The sequence below is a fragment of the Quercus lobata genome, chromosome 6, assembly GCF_001633185.2.
Source record: "Quercus lobata isolate SW786 chromosome 6, ValleyOak3.0 Primary Assembly, whole genome shotgun sequence".
Classification (NCBI taxonomy): domain Eukaryota; kingdom Viridiplantae; phylum Streptophyta; class Magnoliopsida; order Fagales; family Fagaceae; genus Quercus; species Quercus lobata.
Window position 1 is genome coordinate 7,705,455 of NC_044909.1, and position 20,543 is coordinate 7,725,997.

Genomic DNA, 20,543 nt, shown 5'->3' on the forward strand with positions numbered 1-20,543 from the left:
CACACTGCTTTTTTAAAACCACTACCAACCAAAACCTCTCTCCCTAGTCTAAAACTCAAATAAACCCCACACTCACCACAAAACAACAAACAAAAAGCACAGCCAATGCTAACCTACGCACTATAATGTTACTTCATTGGTTCACTACACTCACTGGCTATTATTACTTCACTAGTTCAGCAATCTGTCAGAATAATCATAATTTTTACATTTACACTTTAAATGGTGGAATAAAAATTATGAATCTATAATTTTATTATTTATAATTTATCATAAGAGTAAGTTATGATAAAAATTATGATCCTAATTTTAGTTAATTATTATTACTAAAAGAAAAATATTAACAAGCCGGCAAAAAAGACTGTTTGATATAAAAAATAAAAAATAAAAAAGACATTTTAAAGTTGAAAAAAATAAGATAATAAGAAAGACAAAAAAATTATCAGTTGATTTATGCAAAATGACAGTTAATTAGAGTTTGTCATGTAAAAACTATGATAAAAGATGTGAGTTTATTTGCGGCCGCAGAACTCCACCACAAAACTCAACAAATGCTTAACCTACGCACTATATAACGTTACTTCAGTCACTCACTGGTTATTATTACAGCTCACTGTAGAGAGAGAGAGAGAGAGAGAGAGAGAGCAACAATGTGTGGAAAACAGTAGTATTATAAAACACTGTCTATCATTGAAGGTCTTCTTTTTGTACTTACTCTCTCAAAGTCTCAACTATTTTTTTTTTTTCTCTACTTATTATAAATATCCATTTCTAACACTTCGTCTTCAATCTCACTCTCATCTTGTTACAATGTTGCTCTTCCTCACCATCCTTCTTCTTCCACTGCTTCTTCAATAATAACTCTTTTTTGTTCCTACTTTTCTTACTTACTTTCATATTGTTCTATTTTACTTAACTTTCTCGGTAACCAAACAGCTAGCGCGGTCATTCATTGTTTTGTTAAATACTTCTCAGAGGTGAGCTTGTTTGTCATTTCAAAAAAAAAAAAAAAAAAAAATCTCGAATAATCTCTGTTTATTATTGTCAGTGAATATTTTTTGTTATTATTGTTATTTTTAAGTAATATGATAATGTGGCTTTATTCGTTAATTTTTAGGGTCTGGTTTTGGCATTTCAAGCTCTGATCTCAGAAAAATGTTCAGTTTTTCTCGTAGAAAATTGAAGCATACAAGGTCAGCTTCTCTTTATTTACCTCTTTATTTATAAATTTGTTGTCCATTTACTTTTTATTTTATTATGCAGAAATGTTGTTTATTTTTTGTTTTAGTTAGTGGAGAAATTTGAGCTTGATTTTGAAGCATATCGATTATTCATGTATATAAAAAAGGAAAATAAAATAAAAGATTATTGAAGTTTTTGAAACATAAATGCATTATCAATATAAAATCTCCAAAGTTAGTGCCATTCAACTCATTATATGATCTTTTTGATAAACACCAACATTGTAGTTAATTCATATAATGTTATTCTATTGATTGACAAAAACAAATGTTGTAAAGTTTAGAATCATGTTGAAAAAACAGAAAAATGGTATAATATACATTTGTTGATACTAATTTTGAAATGTGGGGAGGTGCATCAGATTGAAACTCCATCTACCAGACACTGCTCAGGGAACTCGAAGTCCCATAAGACAGACGAAGAAGACTAGTGGATCAAAAGTATGGATTTTGATTTTAATTCTGAATTTTTTTTTCAAGTGGGTTTGCATTGATAAGTATGTGTGTGAAGTATTTACAATTTTGCAGAGTGAATGTGCTGCACCTTCAACTAGTGCTTCTGATGAACTCAATCACCAGTGTTCGTCTTCTGCTGCTGCACCTGAGATTAGTAATTGTGCATCGGGTAACTTGGAGAATTGGATGGTGTTGTCAATTGCTGGAGAAAAACCTACTCCTCGATTTAATGTATAATGTTATTTAGCAGTAACTCCTGAATGAGCTTGATTTATATGGTGTAGCTGATTGAATTTGATTAATTTAAGTTTTTTTTTTTAAAAAAAAAAAAATCACCATTTTACTCTTTTCATGAATAGCATGCAGCAACTCTGATTGGGAACAAGATGATAGTGGTCGGTGGTGAATCTGGAAATGGGTTGTTGGATGATGTACAGGTAGGGAATGTTCCTTTTCCCTTAAAAACTTTACATTCAAAGTGGCACCAATAGATTTAAGTTGTTCAAAAAAAGGAGAGGGGGGTGGGGGGGAGGACACCAAATTATTTATGTTTATCATCAAAGTAATTGATTAAATTAGATTTTTAATTTAGTTTCACACCATAAATGCATGATTTACGTGTATATTATTTTTCATGTGTATTTTCAGGTGCTTAATTTCGATAGATTTACCTGGTCAACAGCATCATCAAAGATTTACTTGTCACCAAGCAGTCTGCCACTAAAGATTCCTGCTTGCAAGGGCCATAGTCTGGTATTATTATATGTCTCAACTACTATTTTGTTTTGCTTTGTTTTGTAGCTGAAGTGTTATTTATTTATTTATTTATTTGAGATTTTTCAATATTGGGATATTGTATGTAATGGACGAGAGAATTTAGGGTTCTATTTCTGAGGATCTATCTATGAACACCCTCTGCTCAAGCAAAAAAGTAAGAACAATTGTTATTTTGTGGGTGCAAAAGGTTGGCGTGCACCATGGTTTGCACCCTACAGAAGTTTTTTAATGCCACTCCCCTGTATGTATGTCAGTTGAGCTTTGTGTGCACTTCTTTTTCCTCCCCTGAATCAAGCATAATGCATATAATATGCGGACTATCCCCTAGTGTTAGTTTGCTGGTTAATCATATTGTCCCAGGTCATGTAGGCTGCAAAAACCTTAAATTGCTCAAGTGCTGACAGTTCTTTTTGTTGCCTTCCCTGACTAGGTTTCTTGGGGAAAAAAGGTTCTCCTGATTGGAGGAAAGACTGAACCTAACAGTGACAGAGTTTCAGGTTGGGTATTTCTGCGTGTATATTTTGATTTTGTTTTGTCATATTTTCATTTACTATATTTTTCCAAATGATGCCTAATCACATGATTTTGGATTTTGTAGTGTGGGCATTTGACACTGAAACGGAGTGCTGGTCACTTATAGAAGCAAAGGGTGACATACCGGTATATCACGTGGCTTGATAAAATTTTAGATTAGCTGTGTTGTAGAAGTAGCTTTACTTAACAACCCCAAAAACCACCCACCGTTTCTTCTTTTGGAAGTTACAATTTGGCAAGGTCATTATTGGAAAAGAAACCCCTCCCATGCTTATCATGTGTGCCAAATATCATGAGAATTAGATGTTTCTATCCTCATGATCCATATAATTGTTTTATTTTTAATAATGAATTAAAATTAGAATGCTAATTTGGATTGCTATTTGGACAAGACGGCTATCAATCTCCAACAAACATGATAATTGGCAAGCATGAAACGTGAGAAAAGAACTTGTTGGTTGCTTTTGTTATTATGCAAATTTTGCTGAGGGGTGTAAGAATGCAATTCATGTAGATAGTCCATGTCTTGGATTAGGACAATGTTATATACCTTACTGAGGTGGAAAAATGATATTACATTTCTTTCCTTTAAGATACCAAATTTATAATCTAAAAGGTCCATGAAAAGTAAGAAGTTCTAGCCTGAAGTTTATGTATTGCAGGTTGCTCGTAGTGGTCATACTGTGGTAAGGGCAAGCTCTGTTTTACTCCTATTTGGGGGTGAAGATGCTAAAAAGAGGAAACTAAATGATCTACACATGTTTGATTTGAAATCGTTGACATGGCTTCCTCTTCATTACACGTGAGTAGGTTCTAGTGTACTTTGTGAAATTTGTTGATACTATTTTGCACACAAGCTCCAAGTTTTGTACTTGTCACCTTTGTCATGGAGAATTCTGGTTGCTTTTCTTGTTGCCATATCCCTTGATTTAGAAGCGAAGGGGTTTTCTTATTCTTTTTAATTGTACGTACAGAGGAACAGGGCCATCTCCTAGATCTAACCATGTGGCAACTCTTTATGATGATAAAACTCTCTTTTTGTTTGGAGGAGCATCAAAGTCCAAGACTTTGAATGACTTGTACTCTTTTGACTTTGAAACGGTATGTGGAACATCTCCTCATCTTTTTTTTTTTTTTATAAATGGATTATGTGAGTGAGTAATTTCATCTCTCATAAAAGCAAGCCAAAAATTCTTTAGATTTGACATTTTGATAATTAGATCTTCTTTCTCAGATGGTATGGTCAAGAATAAAGATACGCGGTTTCCATCCATCACCAAGGGCCGGTTCCTGTGGAGTCCTGTGTGGAACTAAATGGTATATAGCGGGGGGTGGAAGCAGGAAAAAACGTATGCCTTATGAGCTTAGAAGCACTGTTAGAATATTTTGACCCTTTTCTCTCATTTGGTCACTTAAAAAGCATGTGGACCTTTCTCTCATGTTGCAACCATGAATTGATTGAACTTGTTGCACATTATAGTATTATGTTAGGTTTGATGCAAGAAGTAGCTTTTGCTCCTCCTTTTGTTCCCCTCTAATTGATCTTCAAGGGTCTTCATGCCTCCGATACCCTTGCTTTCACATCATTCACTCTTGGATAGACAATCCTGACCTACCTACTTTAGGATGTTCCTGCCATATGTTTCAGTGTTTCTTATTCTTTTCTTGGCTTGTTTTATACACAGAGTTGCAATGGTTCTAAACTCTGGAGCATGGTGATGATTTCAACCATATAAGTTGCCACCTATACTATAATGTAGGAAGGCTATCAAAATCAACCTGATTTTGGTTCTGAGAAAGCATTTGATGATTTAGGAAAAAAGAAAGAGAAACGAGAGGAAGATTGAAGGCTTTTCAACTCCTTTGATTCCCATGATTTGAAGAAGTTTATATTTGTAAAATTTGTGTACATTCAGACCCTGTCTAGCTGCTATTGATGTTGTTTTCACCTTCATAACTAAGTCCTCTATCCTCGTGTTAAGATCTTCAATGTCTCACTGGCCTGGGAGTTGAGTTCTGATGTGGATCAAATGCAATGCAGCTTTGAGCAATTTTTCTCTAGTTTCAATAAATTTTTTTTGACATTCATTTATGAACTTTTTATTCCTAATTATTCCAGGACATGTGGAGACTTTGATCTTTGATGTTTTAAAGGTTGAGTGGTCTGTGGCTGTTGCATCACTGCCATCTTCCATCACCACCAACAAGGTGAGTCATATAGATTTTGTTCTTTGCATTATCAAGTATTGCAAATTTTTTTAGTGCTAGCCTCATGCCATATGATGTGCCAAAATTATGCATCAATTAATTTTTTTGATATCTCTATAAAAGTAATAAACATTTTAATGGCCATAAATCCATGAGCTTTCTATTTTATCCTTGAAGGCTTGAATTTATCTGTTGGTTCTTTGATTACTATCTCAAATTAGTCAAAACTTTTCATCCATTTTTGCTGTTAGTTTAACCTTGGAATTAAAAGCTAATATTCTGGCTTTTAGCTTTAGGATGGGAAGTCCATATTGATGCCACACCCTCGTGGTAAGATGACGCCATCTCAAATTGTGCATAGCCTTTGTATGGCTTTCACTTTCACCATTGAGCTTATGGGAATACCGCATAAGGATGACATTTGAGCTTATGGGTTGCCTGAGCTGATGTAATTAGTCCATAATTGCTATGATATTTGTTATATGATATCATTTTGAGATGATGTGTCTAGTGTTAGTTGCATTCTTCTTGGCAAGATGAAATTATTTGTCTAAAGATTGTTGTATTTTCAGGGTTTCAGCCTAGTTCTTGTACAGCACAAGGAAAAGGATTTTCTTGTTGCCTTTGGGGGATCCAAAAAGGAGCCGTCAAATCAGGTTGGATACAGAAATCATGTATTTGCACATTTGTTGACCTGCAATTGATCATTGACTTCCTTTATTTTCTAACCATATGTTGTTTTGTTGCAGGTTGAGGTCCTGCTAATGGATAAGAGTAAATCATCCCAAAGATCTACCCCTGGAAAAGGTACAGGAGCCCCGCTATTTGAGAAACGCTTATCGTCCACAGGATTGGCTGCTCACCTTAGTAATGATTCTTCCCAACGTTCTGTTGATTCTGTTGCTCGACAAAATCTAGCATCGGCCATTGAACAACATGGTTCAGGAAGAAAATCTTTGTCAGAGTCAATTGTTGATCCAAATTCTGTTCCCGGCAATGTTTCACTTCGCAAGCAATTTCATAATGAGGAAGAATACAAAATGCCTTTTAAGATGGCAAATGGATCAGAAGATGACAATTCTTCCTTACAGGTAGACTGAGAAGTTTCCAATTATTTACTATGTCAATCTTCTTTTATTAAATTTATTTGAGATATAGACATGCAGATTCATTTTGGATGAATTGAAAACCTCTAAATTTAATTTTGGGTAGTTTCTCGTAGATTGTTGTTGACTGTGGGTCCAATTGGGAGCCTACTTTATCCAAAAGAAAGATATTTTCCCTCCCAACAGTATCTTTGATCTTGATCATCTATTCAGTGATGGGTTTCTTCTTCTAATCCCAACCCATGACTGCCACAATATAGCATAGTATTCCAGTGGTAATAAATAAGCTGGGATGTTCCCGCTTAAAAAGAAAAGGAAGGCCGCCCGCCGCGTGGGGGGGGGGGGTGCTTGATAACTAAGTTTGATTCCATGCTCTACTCTTGGAATTTCCTAAGATTTTAATGTGAAATTCATTTAATATTGCATTTTGTGTTAATCTCAGGCAACAGAACAAAGAATTAATCGATCTAACACGGGAATTCAGACTAAAATAACTGGAGGCAAACTCAATGCAGAGGAAGCCTCTTTGTATGAATCTGATAATGCATTTACTCATAACCACAGAATTGGAAATGTTCCAGTTGAATTTGAGGACGTGGCATTCCCAGAAAGTGATATCAAATCTGGAGTGTTTTCAACTTCTTCCAGTGTATATCAATTTTACGAATTAAATATGGCTACCTTAATAAGGAAGAATGGAATGCTAGAAGGACAGTTGGCAGCTGCAGTGGCAAGCCGAGAAGCTGCAGAAAGGAATTTGTCATCTGTTCTCAAAAGCAGACAGGAGATAGAGAAAAAATTGGCAGACACTGTGAAGGGGATGGAGTTACTAAAAGAGAAGCTGGCTGGTGTAGAGATGGCACAAGAAGATGCTAACAGCCTATCAAATATAGTCCACTCTGACAATATAAGGCTTGAACATGATGTGGCTTTCCTGAAGGCAGTCTTGGACGATACTCAGAAGGTAAATGCAGCCATCTTGTATTATGAATGGTTACATCAATTATGGCATTTTGCTGATTTTTTGAAATCTTTTGTAGGAGCTGCACTCAACTAGAGGAGTTCTTGCAGGAGAAAGGGCAAGGGCCTTCCAACTACAGGTATGGCTTTGAACAAAATGTACTAGTAGCCACAAAAAGGTGAAAGAGGGATAATTATTTGCTATTGCTGCTGCTTAACTTGTACATGGCATAGCCATCTTTTTACCATTGTTCTTCTCTTTATGATTTATATATTACCCTTTTATAATAGGGTTGTCAGGTGGATGTTTTGACATTGTAGGTGATTGATCGATTAGACTAACTTGTTTATAAGTTAGTAGAAGTGGTAAAAAATGATATGACAATTAAAGAAATAGTAGAGTATGACTCTGGATAGAATAGAATGACAAAAAAGAATATATGTGGCTGATCCTGATTAGTCTATTGAGAATTCATAGTTGATCCCAAAGGTTTGGGACTAAAAGACTAGGTGGTGATAGTTATTATTGTTGTTATGAGGTAAAAGCCTGTGGTTTAGGACAATGGCATGTGACTCTCAAACATCCCAAACAAACTATCTTCATATCTTTGCAGCTATGTTATTAAACGAGCATATCCGTCTTAATATTTATCCTATTTTCCCTTCCTGGGTTTATTTAGGCCACCATTGCCTCATGTTGTCATGCAGGTCGAAGTCTTTCATCTCAAACAAAGATTGCAATCTATGGAGAACAGAGCGCCCACCCCAAGGAAACCTTTCAATGTGTAGTGTGGAGAATGGAGAACAAATCTGAATGATCAAGGCCATCCATCAACAGTAACAGGCTGTCTTATGGAAGACCATGGGGGACAGGCAATATAAGATAACCATGGTGGGAATCGTTGGACAAAACCCAGAACTATCTAGCCTGTAAAACCACCTCAATTGTCCAACTGGAAGCAATAATCTACATTTTCAAGCTTAGCATTAGAGAATTTTAGTAATTCAGTTCTGTACATAAGTGAAGCTAATGTGACTTGGGAACGTATGTTTTGTTGTAATATTTTGTATGTCTTTTATAATAGCTAAAGAAAACACTTCCACCATACTTGCCTCATTTATTGGAAGACCAATTAACGGCCAAAAAGAAGTTAATCTTGCTTTTGTGTGCTGACCATTCCTGTACATTGCGACCTTTATGTATTAAAAATTTGAAATTATGAGAAAGGGCTTCCAATTTTTTTTAATAACATAGGAAATCTTTGTTTAGAGAGTCCTTGGACTCGTCTTTAGCCAGTAAAACTTAAGGGCAGTTGATTCCATCTATCAGAACTAGCTGCCGGGTAATATATGAACATTCATCCTCAATAGGCTTCTACTAAGTTTCGCAATCCAAGTTTCTACACACATTGGTCAAAAGTGTGTTGGGACTAAGTCTTAGGACTGATATTGGGTTGGGTCGGGTCGGGTTTACTGTGACCCGAAACCCGACCCGAAAAAAATCAGGTTTCTCTGTCTGAAACCCGACCCGGAAAATCGGGTCTAAAATCGGGTCGGTTTTCCGGGTCTCGGGTCGGGTCTCGTTTTTTTTTTTTTTTTTTTTTTTTTTTTCCTGCCTGCTGCTGCTTGTTTTCCATGAGCATTTAGCTACTATATTCTTTTTTGTAATAATAATCTCTCATTAAAAATAAAAATATCCAATATCAAATCATTTTTAAAAAATAATTATACTATTTTTAAAAAAATCCAATATCAAATCATTTAAAAAAAAATTATGAAAATAAAAGCTAAAATCTCCTTAGCAAGCCACATTTATGACTATTAAATGGATATACACAATAAAAACACAAAACCAACAATATCTTCACTGAACCATCAAAGCTGCAAGTATGATATCTCTTCTTTCCATTCCTTCTTTTATGCAACTCCAAAGCACACCAAACAAAAGAAAATAATATAGTCCTCCTCATTCCATTCATTTATAACCTATCCACTCTAATTCATTTCATTCTGTTGTGTACTCTCCAAACAGTGTTAGAACTTTGAGAAAGCAAAAGAAATGCATAAAAACCAACACAAGCACTAAAGAGCCGGAAATGAAAAACTATGACAAGATATCTAAAGCTTTACATTACAACAAAATGCTTAGTCGTGAAACAAATTACAGCAATCCATTGTTGGACAGAATGCTTAGTTGTCAAAAAAAAGTTTCTTTTCAGTAATCCTGCATGTAAGCACTTCTTCAAGCTCCAACATTAAACTTGGTTTCATACACATGGGGTTGCTGCAAAAAAGAAATATTCTTTTAAATTCTGAATGGATGCAATTAGTTTTAAAAATTATAACATAAAATGGCCAATAAGACATGAGTACGGCACCCTAAATAAAGTGTCCGTACTTCCTAGTGTGTAAATTACCAATATAATCTATCAAACACTTTTACAAACTAAAATTTGATTGCACTGCTATTCAATATTGGGAAAAGAAAAATCTGATATTCTCTTTAAAAATAAACTCATTGATGAGGACATCAAGTTCTATATATATAAAATAACATTAATTAAAAAAAGGAGTACCTGGTGGTTGTGGTGTTAGGCTTTTGCTTCCGCAACTTCTTTTATGTTCTCAGTAAGCTCTAAAATCCCACAACTATAATTAATATAAAGTCAAAAAAAAAAAAAAAAAAAAAAAAAGAGCAAACGGTAAAAGAATGTTAGATATGTTGTATTAAGTAACTGATTCCTTTGATATAATTGGACACTAAAGTTTCATAATTTCCAAGGAAACAAATACAAATGTCATACTTATCCAATGTATGCAGGCAGATCAATCTAGATTTGTAACAGTACTTGATGGTGAAGGTGATGCTACTGAAGGTGAAGCTAACTTCGCTTCCAAAAAAGCTACAAAACATTTTAGAACAACAATATATATTAAATTCTATTTGATGCACTAACAAGATATATTAAATTTTAGTTAAAGTACAAGTTAATACATTTTAAGAACATTACATTTTCCATAATCTTCAAATAGCTCAACATCATCCATGGCTTGTCGAAGCGAAATTTGCACTGAAGATTGAAGCCAATTTTGAGTACATATGAGAGATTGTACCATCTCAAGGGCAAGTGAACTACGGAATGGGTCTAGTATACGTCCTCCTGTACTAAATGCCGACTCAGAAGCCACAGTAGAAACAGGTACAGCCAACACATCTCGTGCCAGTCGAGATAGTATACTATACTTATTAGTATTATACTTCCACCAAGCCAGTATATTAAAGGTTTTGTCATTTTCCCCTTCAATATTCTCCATCAAGTATTTTGCAACCTCATCTACACACCCAACAGGTTGTTTTCCTTGCCTAAAAGCCTTGTATTGAGAGGCAATAAATCTATCTGGATCATCATCATCATCATCATCAACATCAACACCAACGCCTTCCATCCTTGATATCTCACTCGCACTTTGTATAGACACATATGATGAATGAGTTGAATTATAATGCTCATACAAGTGTTTCAATTCATTTTCCACAAGGTCAGTGATAACCTTAGCAACATTCTCTCCATACAAATTTAATAAACAATAATTCCAATAATCCAACTTTTTCCGAGGATCAAGCACCACAGCAACATACAAAAGCAAGATGATGCCAAGCGATACACCTGTAATTACAGACTAACATAATTCAAGGCAAGCTTAATGTGGAGGGAACCCCATTAATATGTGAGTATTGGTAATTCCTACTTAGTAAGATGCGAGAGTGAAGCCTTTCTACGAAGGATTATCTAAGGCATCCTCCTAATGAGCAAACCACCCATATTGCTAGAAATCCAAATGGCATAATCTGCTCTTCTTTATTAGGGTTCGAATACCCTTATTTTACTAGTGTACCTTTGAGAATTGAAAACCATCGACAAATGTAATAATTTTACTCTCTTCCGTGAATGACAAGCATGTAAAAGACAAAATTTTGTCTTCAAAAACGCAAGTACTACTGCCCTATTTTGGACTTTGCTTCAACTGGGTTACTGTTTCGAGGGCTCCAAAATCTTATCATGCTACAATCATCGTAAGGAACCACAATCCACCACATAATAAGTCCAAGAGCATATTGATTTTTTTATTATTTATTTATGGCTGAATAAAGAGAAAATATAATATATGTCTAAGACAACTGGATATATCAGTGTAAGAATCGTCTGGTCAATTTGTCTTGCACAATATACATTTGGTAAAGAAAGTAATTCCATTAAAATTACACAGCATATTATGTACATTCTGATTTAAAAACCCAAAAAAAATCTTTCGAAAAAGGGGCTCCACACATCCACACTTTGTTTTTAATTGAAGTCGTGACTTCAAGTGTGTGTAACCATTGCTCTTTTCAAAATAACTTATTTTTCGTTTCTGCCCGCATCACAGGTACACCCCCATAAATCAACATCCAGCCCACATGATACATCCATGTCACCTTTTTATAATGGTTAAATTCAAAAATTTCAATTTTTCAGTTCCCTAACGTGAAATCTGTAATTATGGGTCACAAGTTTGCTTGCAAGGCAGCACAGCAATCTCACATTACATGTTACTCATTTACAACTGAATAATATTATAAGGTGTTTCATATATGTAACTTTAAAAATTTTCCTCATAAAAGATCAGTCTCTTCTTGGTCTCCCTCAGCATCCTCTACCTCATTTTCTTCATCTTCTTCGGGTGCATCTGGATCCATGCCCTACAAGAAAATACAAGGTTAATCCCAAGGAAAATGCACTCTTAAGGGCTTTGGTAAATTTACCTCTTGCCCCAAACATGAAATTTTGAACTTTCTAAATTCTTGGTAGAGAGGAGACATGACTAAAACTCATGACCACTTGCTGTTACGATGCTAAATAACCATTTCTCCCCAAATCTTAAATTGATAGAAAAGTATGAATTTAATCTTAACCACTATTCTAACAAGTTTAATTCCTCTGCATTTCCTTTTTTTTAAGAAATTTTTTTCTTAATTGCCTTCACTTGAAGTATATTACATAAAATACAAAAAATAATCATGAAGCAAAGAATAGTGAAGTGTATGGAGAGAAATTGAAGGAACTGTAACTAATAAGCTGAAAGAGCAACATTATCAGAAACCTTCATTTGTTTCTCTAAGCGCTCTAGCCCCTTTTTTGCAGCTTCATTTTGTGGGTTTATCCTGCAACACAGTAAAAGAGTAAAAATGAAAGCATTTTTGAATAAAGGCATTGGAGGTTTTACCCTCCCCTGTTCTTTTAATCATAGGCTGCCCACATATTTCATTGACATTCAGTGTCCAATTTTACATCCTCAGGAAGTAGAATGGCCTGAGACCACTCATAGAAATTCATAAAGTTGAATAGATAAACTCAAAAGTAGCATGTTACCAAAAAAATTCATAAGTAGCAGCCATTTCAAACTGGACAGCACAACTTAATAATGAGACCATTCCATCAGTAGTAGTGATGGCTCTAATCAAGAACTTTTAACTTCAAATACTATGTAAATTACAATGAGACATTCTCATGCTCAAAAGCCTGAGAATGGAAGAAAATCTGCAACAATGCAGAATTTATGTCTGGAATCTCCTGATCCAGAAAGAGATTCATATCTTATATTAGATTTTACCTCAACGCAGAATGATAATGTGATAAAGCATCTTGAAGCATATTTGTTGCAGCAAATACTTGAGCTAGTTTAACATGAAGAGAGTCGTCAGCCCAATCCTTGAGATATCGCTCAAGCAGAGATACAGCATCTCCATTTCGACCTTCAATAACATGGAGCTCAGCTAAAGCTAATGCGGCTCCTAGGTAACCGGGCTCCAACCTAAGTGCTGACTCATAGAATTTTTTGGCCTGTTACAAGTTTAGAAAAATTAACAATCTTTGAAATCTGGATGAAAGCAACCTTTACTTCTAAGCTGATGCTGAAAAGATATATAAAGCTTTACCTTCTCTCTGCCACCAGAGTTACTGGCATGAACATCACCAACTAATTTTAGCGCCTTTGCCGATTGAGGCATTGCCTTCATTGCCTCCCTGGCAGCATACAAAGCCTCTTTGGTTTTAGAGAGAACCAAATAAGACTGAACCAAACCTGAAATCATAAATGAGTCCTTAATCATTTCAAGGCTTCTGCATTTTTCTGTTATTCACACTTTCTTTAGAAAATAAATACACGTCTATGGTAAAAGTGAGCTGCATGTTATGCAGGTGAGCGTTCCCCCTTGAAAGTTGCACCTTGATACGAACGAATATCAGGTCTCAATTCTTGAGCTGACCTAAAAGCAACTACGGCAGCTTCAGCTCGCTTCGCTGTTAACAACAGGTTACCCTGAAAACTTGAAGAAATTTTTTTGATCATGGAACTGAAGATAAAGAGCAAAATATAATGAAATATTTATGGGGTATATGGCTCTTCAATCAGAATCCAGGAATCAAACTACCTATTCTATCAGGTGTTAAATTGTTTTAATACCTTCATAATGTGACCTGGTATGTGCCTCTCATCAATTCGAATGCTCTGGTTGCAAAGAATTAATAGATTTCATGAGATATGTTAATAAGAAAAGAGATCTATGCAGTATTTTTTTTCAAATTAACCAACTGACCCTGTCAGCATAAGACAAAGCTCCTCTTTCATCTTTCCTTTCCCACAGTACAGACAAAGTCACAAACACTTCTGGCCTTGTAGGATCAATACTCAGCAAATCATGTGCTAACTTGTTTAGCTTTGTATAATCAGACTTTGTCTTAAGAAGTATTGCATACTCATCCATATAAGTAACAACGTATGGATCTATTAATCGAGCCTGTAAAGACCAAAAACTTTACGTTTATATCTTCTTGCATGTACCTCTCTCCGTGTTTTGGTTGATGCGTGTGTGTGTGTGTGCGTGAGTGAGAGAGAGAGAGAGAGAGAGAGAGAGAGAGAAGGGGGGGGGGATAGTAATTGTATAAAAAAGAACTCATTACCTTTTCAAAATTCATTATGGCCTCCTCATTCTTGCCAATAATGGCTTCAATCTTCACATGATAGGTTTATAAATGTACAAGTAAAACAGAAAGATTAATCAAAATGCTGTCGTCTTGCTAGTACCAACCTACTAAATGTAAAATTCAAGAGCACTAAATGCGAAAATTTTGGCATATTAAACAAGCTTTGGAATTTTTGAAATACAATCAGCCCTACCTTTGCAATTTCAAGTAATAGGTGTATATTATTAGGAAAGCGTTGCAAGAGATCTGCAAAGAGTTCGAAACCACCTGGCAACGAAAAAAGAACAATAAAAATCATTGATTAAAAGTTAAAATTCAGGCAGATAACAAGCAAAAGTTTAGAATTAATCAATTCTGCCGATGAAACTACACCTGAGAATAAGAAAAGTTATGAGGCATAAACTAACACATATATTAGGAGTAGCAGTAGCAAACAACTTTTTCCCTACCATAGAGGACATCATCTACATGTCTTTCCCATGTAATTTAATCAAACAATAGACCAAGTGATCAACAGTTATAATTCCCAGCCTTATTTCCTCTATGTCCTTTTCCTTATCATTTGCCTTGGGTAAGAGTTCAAGTACGAGCAACCTCTTCTTAAACCAGAGGTGAAGATTGCACAAACTATCAAAATTTGACAGATAGTGTGATTCCAGGATCATTACAAAAAATTAAAGTTATATTGTGTAATCTTCAACAGCCTGAGTGCTGTTAGTTATCCTTTACACGTTTCTATGAGAAGAGGTTACACTTTCATGCAAATACAGTGTTTATCAGTAGACCATGCCAATTGGAAACAAGCTCAGTAGTTCTAAGCTTCTTTATTTGGAAGCTTCATAACAATTGGATAACAGATTTCACCATAAATCACCAACAGAAAATTGAAAAATGTAGATCATGCCTTATGATCTGAATATGATGCAGTTCTACAGCACACACCACACAGATAAAACTCTCAAAATCAGAAGAGATATTAGTCTACCTTTGTAATCGTTTGAAGCAATGCAACATTGGGCCTCAACATAGCGCTGCACAAAAAGGAATAATAATTAACTAACATTTTTTTTTTTTTTGGGGGGGGGTGGGGGGGGCCCTTGGGAATAGCAATCTTAGTGTATAATGAAAAAAAAATCTCCAACAGTATATATAGCATTGTGTATTTTAATAATGACTTAATGGATAAACAAAGTTTATTAATTTTATAAGAAAGACGAATCAAGCATCTAGCCAACGAATGATAACATGGACACTGCCAATAAATTAAGACTTGGAATAAATGGGTTAAAAAAAAAAAAAAAGACTAATTCCAAGAAGAAAAAGGGACATTCTGAGTGATAAAAGTGCAAAATGTTGTCTTTTGCATGACTAAGTGAGCATAGGCTAAGTGACACCTGATCATGATATGTGCTTTTTGAAATTAAAACCATGCTAAGAACAAAGATCTCTATCTCTATACAATATTTGTATTTTTTATTTATTTATAATTCAATTGTTACAATAGGGGAGTTGGATTCGAACCCTGTCTCTCCTTATAAAGGAGACCAGGCAATACCACTGAGTACAAGGCCCTTGATCTATGTAATATTTGTAATTCACATTGAAACAATAAAATAGACTTGCAGGATCAACCTGTCAGAAGTAGTTTCAGCTAAATCAACTATCAATGCAGCCTATAGAAACTCATATTTTCACTTTATTATCATTGCTAAGTTAGTATTAACCAGTTAAATATATCTAAAGGGCACTTTATCAACAAAACAGCGCAGCAAACTACCAAAGAAAACAGCCCAAAGGCATACTAGGTAGAAAGCTTGTTGAACTATCAAAATAAATTCCAGATCCGCATTTTACAATACATATGATCATACTTGGAGTGCATACTTGGTTTATAAGCCCACACAACAAGATTTTCATGACAGAAGGGAAAGAGGTTCTGCAACTGGCAATTGCCAACAAAAAGCTGATAATACAGAGGATGATGAAGCTAGTAACTCATGATGGGACAAAATATCATATCTCTTCATTAAGTACTTACTTGCAGCCAGCGGCTTGAATCAAAATGATCAAATGAAGCCCTCCCACTTCTATTTGGAGTCTGTATTTAAAATTTAAGAAGAACAACAGCATAAAAATGATGATATTTTATTTTTCAAACACTATGAACTAGGAGGAATTGTTGTACTAAAATCAAGTTACAATTAGGAGAAGACGTAACACTCATACAAGATAAAGTCCTTGAAAATGAAGAAAAATATGATTTGTGCAATGCATAAATTGATTGATCACAAATATGAAGTTGGTTTAATGGTTTCACCAACAAACCTGAGGAAACAATGAAATAATGTCCTTGGCTGAAGCTCCCATCTCTGCCAGAGCAGTAATAGCCTCAAGGACATAAGGGCAATGCCTATCAAAAAGACACAAAAATAAAGCTTGATTTTGACAACCGATATAATAAATCACAAAATCAATACTATTTCTATAATTCAGGTGATTTAGCATGCTATTTGAAAGCAGAGATCCATTTGATAACAATACACTTTTATGTATACACCTGTTGGCAAGCAAAGGCTTGCCAAGAAGGATGTTAGTGGAGCAGCGTCCATGGGTCTAGGAACTTAGTGAGAGAAATTGGCAATCCAAATCCAAAGAACATTCAATGCATATGCCTAGGGCTACTAGAGTTGGTCAGGACTTGTAAGCAATTTCTAGTCAAAGATTTAATTTCAGATTATATTAGAGCCACAAGGGAAAGACTGAGGCATAGAATTAAGAAAGAGCCGTGCAATTTACTATATAGATTCAACAAAATATTTTGTCTCCCTTTATATTTCTACACTACTGTGACGGCTTGTGTGTGCATACAGAGAGAGAGATGCAGAGATTTCTCTTTTTCTTTTATTTTTTGATAAGTAGAGAGGGAGAGAATTTTGGCCTACAGTACAAATTGAAGATCTGATTCTGACCACAACCCTTCCTCACTTCAAAGGCAGCACCTTCACCACTATGCTTACTGGCTATGCATTCTAGTATCTATGTTCAAGTAAGCATGCAATAAACATGTCCACTCAAGTTTAAGAATGGAAATTGTGTAATTAAATTTTTTCTCCTTTTTTACCTATAAAAATAATATCCTTTTCATATGTAGATTTGTGTACTTCACACAATTCATTGTATTAGGATTCAGCATGTGGAGAAAAGCACATTTGGAAGTTTGTATTCTTCAGCAAAAGATAATAAAGAAGATAATCAAGAAGACAAATCGACAGGTGTAAGATAGATTAAAGTATAAGATGAAGGGAAGTAGGTGTAAACCCAATTAACTTCTCAAACCTTAAACACTCTTTGTAACAACTCATAGCATGACGGCTATGTCTAGAATTTCGATAAAGCTTCCCCAGCAACAGATTCATCTGCAAATTTCTTGATTTTCCTGGAATTCCCTCCATCTGCAAAGTACAAATAATGAGATTGCACATACAAAAGATGAAAGGTATAAGATAAGAAAGCAGCTATGAACAAAACCAATAACATATACATCAGAAATTTTAGGATCTCGGTACATCATTATACAATATGCCACATGAGGATCCCTTACAAAAATAAAAGCAATCTGGGATCTTTCCTATCTCTAATTCCTCCACCAACAAACTTTTCTTATCATTCTTCTTCATATTAAATGAAAGAGACTAGCAACAAGAATATGCATAGAGAGAGAGAGAGAGAGAGAGAGAGAGAGAGAGCATCAATAGGCTCAACCTCAGCAAGGGCTGCTCTGTTCTCATTTAATGCACAGTGACAAGATGCGATTTTGAACTTGACCTGTCCATTAGACAGAAAAGGATAACAATGCATAAACAGCTTAACCTTAAACATAAAAAGTTTCAAAAAAAAATTATTATTAAGCTCTAGATAAGCTGAAAATGAAACCAAATTCATAACGAACATAATTGATCTACCTCATTTTCATTAATTGCTGAGATGTTAAAAGAATTTGGAGAAGATGACCTGTTTGGTGGCAATGAACTTCTAGAAGTTGTTGAATTCTGTTTAGGAATAATCTTGTAGTATTGCAATGCTTGTTTGTAAGTATGCTGTTAGAATACAGAAAGACAACAAAACTATTAAAAAAATCCCCGAACCAATTTATAAAAAAAAAAAATGACAACAATGATAATCATATGCATAATTCAATAGGAGTGATCCAAAAGAATTGCATATAGAATAAATCTACAAGTGATTGAACAATTTTCTTGTAGCCTAGTGGTACTTCTCATCTCATAGGAAAGTCCAAAGGAAGGTTTGCTGTTCAAACCACAGTTAAATGCGTGATTTGCATATGGTTTGGGATTCTTCTATTAATTTTTTCATTCATAACAAAGTGACTAACGTTTTATACTGGCCATCAACCTACTGCAATCCTTCTCGTTTGCTACAGGCTTGGGACCGGCTGTGAACAAATTATATGATACTAAGCAAAGACGGCAAAGTTCTTCTCTTGATTGTATAATCATGTAAAGAATATCAAACAATGAAGGCTCACAAATTTTTTTACTCTAACACAGCACCAAAATGTTAAATTTCTAAACCCTCTGCTCGATCCTCCAGCTTATATAACAACAGCAAGTCTTAAACCACACTTAATAAAAACCTTCCAATTTTGCACATTAATGATGAACCCAACTTCTTACAAGTTTTCGTGTCAAAGATGCTAAAGCTGCGAAATTTGAATGAATTAGTCACAGCAGATCCTAGCCTATTAAGTATTGAATCAAGCCACAAACTCAATCCAACTCTTTTGAACACACATAACAGAAAGCTTCAAATAAAAATGACTACATTTGGATATAACTGTGTATTCACTATTCAGATTTAAATAAAAAATTACTACATTTCTGCTTATTGAGAAGTTACCATAGCATTTTTCACATTGAAATGCACAGTAAATTTCAAAAAAAGTTTAAGTCTGAGTGTGTTTGTTCTTACAATTGCCCGGCGATACTCTCGCTCACGAAACAATGCGTCACTGAGAAGAACCTGCAGTGGAAATAGCAAAGAAAACGAGAATAAAGAAGTTGAAATTTTCGAATTTGAAGGAAAAAAATGAAAATTGAAATTGAAATTGAAAAAAAAAAAAAAAATCCAAACCAGGCTTTCGGCCTTGATGTGAGGACTGGTTTCGGCATTAGCGGCTGGCGATGAAACGAGAAAACAACCCTGATTCAAACAAATCAATCGGATTAAAGTAAAGCGAAATTGAAATCTAAGAGTAAAGAAGTGAAAATTGATTTTATAGGGGAAGTGAGAAATGAAAAATACGAGGGTCTGAGCTGAGGTGTAGAGGCCGTGTTCGAGGAGAGTAGTGATTTGCTCTTTAGGGACGTCCATTCTGGTTGGTTGTGTTGAGTGAGACTGTAACGAGTGAGAGAGAGAGAGAGAGAAGAAGCGCGTGTTGTGTTGCTTTGGGAGTGAGGTTTTTGAAGAAAGCCTCCGGTTCTAACCCCGCTCACTTTTTAAAACCCCTCTTCTCTGTCTCTCGTAGTGGCAGTGCAAATATGTTTGGATTTTGGTGTCAAGTGGTAAAACCCCGTTTTTACCTCCCTATTTCTAAGGGCTTGACCAAATTCAAATTGTTCAAACTTTGTATCATTTTGGGTATGATTCACGGTAATTTTTCTCTATCATGTTATTAAAATACTAACGTGCTTTTTTTTTTTTTAATATGTAGACAGGATTTGATATTGGATCTCTTATTCAACAAAAAAGAATTCACTAATTTAAGTTTTATGAGATGTGTGATAATGGGCTAATAGCTCAATAGCATTAATGTGTTAATGGAACTAACTTCTTTTTGTTTAATTATTTTCCTTTAATAGTTTTTATTTATTTATTTTAATCTTGAGTTTTCATAATGGGTGTTGTTTTATAGGTATGACAACAGGAGCAGAACGAGTTCAAATCATAAAAATATGATTGGGCCAGGAGTGGGAGTAGGTTGGGGCAAGGTAAGGTAAGTATATTTTGCCATCCTTAATGCATTAGTTTTGAAACTTTTAAGAGTAAGAGAGACGAGAGAGAAGAGGGAGAGGGGTGACAGTAAGAATATAAAACAAATATACTAGAAACCATGTGTGTGGATACACTTACTTAGGCAAGGAGGGATACGAAAGGACAAATCCATCTCGTCCTGCCATCTTTGAGTCAAAGTAAACCACGTGTGACGAGTCTAGTCA

The 20,543-nt window shown here is 34.9% G+C and overlaps 3 protein-coding genes across 6 annotated transcripts; 1 reads left to right on the plus strand and 2 right to left on the minus strand.

The window, feature by feature from the left end:
• The first annotated feature begins 600 nt into the window (after positions 1-600).
• LOC115994740 (acyl-CoA-binding domain-containing protein 6) lies at positions 601-8,440 on the plus strand. The gene is made up of 18 exons (XM_031118975.1): positions 601-696; positions 937-977; positions 1,118-1,193; positions 1,604-1,682; positions 1,770-1,928; positions 2,057-2,134; positions 2,346-2,450; positions 2,905-2,971; positions 3,073-3,134; positions 3,671-3,810; positions 3,983-4,109; positions 4,243-4,357; positions 5,128-5,216; positions 5,789-5,872; positions 5,966-6,307; positions 6,765-7,286; positions 7,363-7,422; positions 7,991-8,440. The coding sequence occupies exons 3-18, from the start codon at positions 1,156-1,158 to the stop codon at positions 8,069-8,071; spliced, it is 2,148 nt and encodes a 715-aa protein (XP_030974835.1). The 5' UTR covers positions 601-696; positions 937-977; positions 1,118-1,155; the 3' UTR covers positions 8,072-8,440.
• Positions 8,441-9,366: 926 nt separating this feature from the next.
• LOC115950627 lies at positions 9,367-10,816 on the minus strand. 4 transcript variants are annotated; one of them, XR_004083088.1, is made up of 4 exons: positions 10,294-10,816; positions 10,087-10,185; positions 9,859-9,931; positions 9,367-9,566 (listed from the first exon to the last, which is right to left on the minus strand). XR_004083088.1 is itself a non-coding variant. In XM_031067846.1 (4 exons), exons 1-3 carry the CDS (start codon positions 10,727-10,729, stop codon positions 9,874-9,876), a joined length of 576 nt encoding a protein of 191 aa, XP_030923706.1. In that variant the 5' UTR covers positions 10,730-10,816; the 3' UTR covers positions 9,367-9,566; positions 9,859-9,873. The 4 variants fall into 4 exon arrangements, 3 of the variants coding, with proteins under 3 accessions (XP_030923706.1, XP_030923707.1, XP_030923705.1); XM_031067846.1 differs by having other exon boundaries at positions 10,087-10,168; XM_031067847.1 differs by having other exon boundaries at positions 9,859-9,917; positions 10,278-10,816.
• Positions 10,817-11,621: 805 nt separating this feature from the next.
• LOC115995481 (anaphase-promoting complex subunit 7) lies at positions 11,622-19,901 on the minus strand. Its single transcript, XM_031120063.1, has 18 exons — positions 19,630-19,901; positions 19,459-19,527; positions 19,297-19,347; positions 18,270-18,404; positions 18,070-18,132; positions 17,644-17,759; positions 16,633-16,717; positions 16,346-16,405; positions 15,293-15,338; positions 14,501-14,574; positions 14,284-14,334; positions 13,920-14,120; positions 13,787-13,831; positions 13,549-13,642; positions 13,260-13,405; positions 12,935-13,164; positions 12,425-12,485; positions 11,622-12,023 (listed from the first exon to the last, which is right to left on the minus strand). Exons 1-18 carry the CDS (start codon positions 19,696-19,698, stop codon positions 11,937-11,939), a joined length of 1,683 nt encoding a protein of 560 aa, XP_030975923.1. The 5' UTR covers positions 19,699-19,901; the 3' UTR covers positions 11,622-11,936.
• Positions 19,902-20,543: the final 642 nt, after the last annotated feature.

What these genes read in the sequence shown, in the direction of transcription:
- LOC115994740 (XM_031118975.1), top strand. Translation starts at nt 1,156, where the DNA reads ATGTTCAGTTTTTCTCGTAGAAAATTGAAGCATACAAG. An exon ending in ACTCTTTTGACTTTGAAACG is followed by an intron (nt 4,110 to 4,242) that starts GTATGTGGAACA and finishes CTTCTTTCTCAG; the next exon opens with ATGGTATGGTCAAGAATAAA. An exon ending in AAAAGGAGCCGTCAAATCAG is followed by an intron (nt 5,873 to 5,965) that starts GTTGGATACAGA and finishes GTTTTGTTGCAG; the next exon opens with GTTGAGGTCCTGCTAATGGA.
- LOC115950627 (XM_031067845.1), bottom strand. Translation starts at nt 10,729, where the DNA reads ATGGAAGGCGTTGGTGTTGATGTTGATGATGATGATGATGATGATCCA. An exon ending in AAATGTAATGTTCTTAAAAT is followed by an intron (nt 10,186 to 10,277) that starts GTATTAACTTGT and finishes AATGTTTTGTAG; the next exon opens with CTTTTTTGGAAGCGAAGTTA. An exon ending in TGCCTGCATACATTGGATAA is followed by an intron (nt 9,932 to 10,086) that starts GTATGACATTTG and finishes TATTAATTATAG; the next exon opens with TTGTGGGATTTTAGAGCTTA.
- LOC115995481 (XM_031120063.1), bottom strand. Translation starts at nt 19,698, where the DNA reads ATGGACGTCCCTAAAGAGCAAATCACTACTCTCCTCGAACACGGCCTC. An exon ending in GAGAGTATCGCCGGGCAATT is followed by an intron (nt 18,405 to 19,296) that starts GTAAGAACAAAC and finishes GTATTCTAACAG; the next exon opens with CATACTTACAAACAAGCATT. An exon ending in GCTTAGAGAAACAAATGAAG is followed by an intron (nt 12,024 to 12,424) that starts GTTTCTGATAAT and finishes ATTTTCTTGTAG; the next exon opens with GGCATGGATCCAGATGCACC.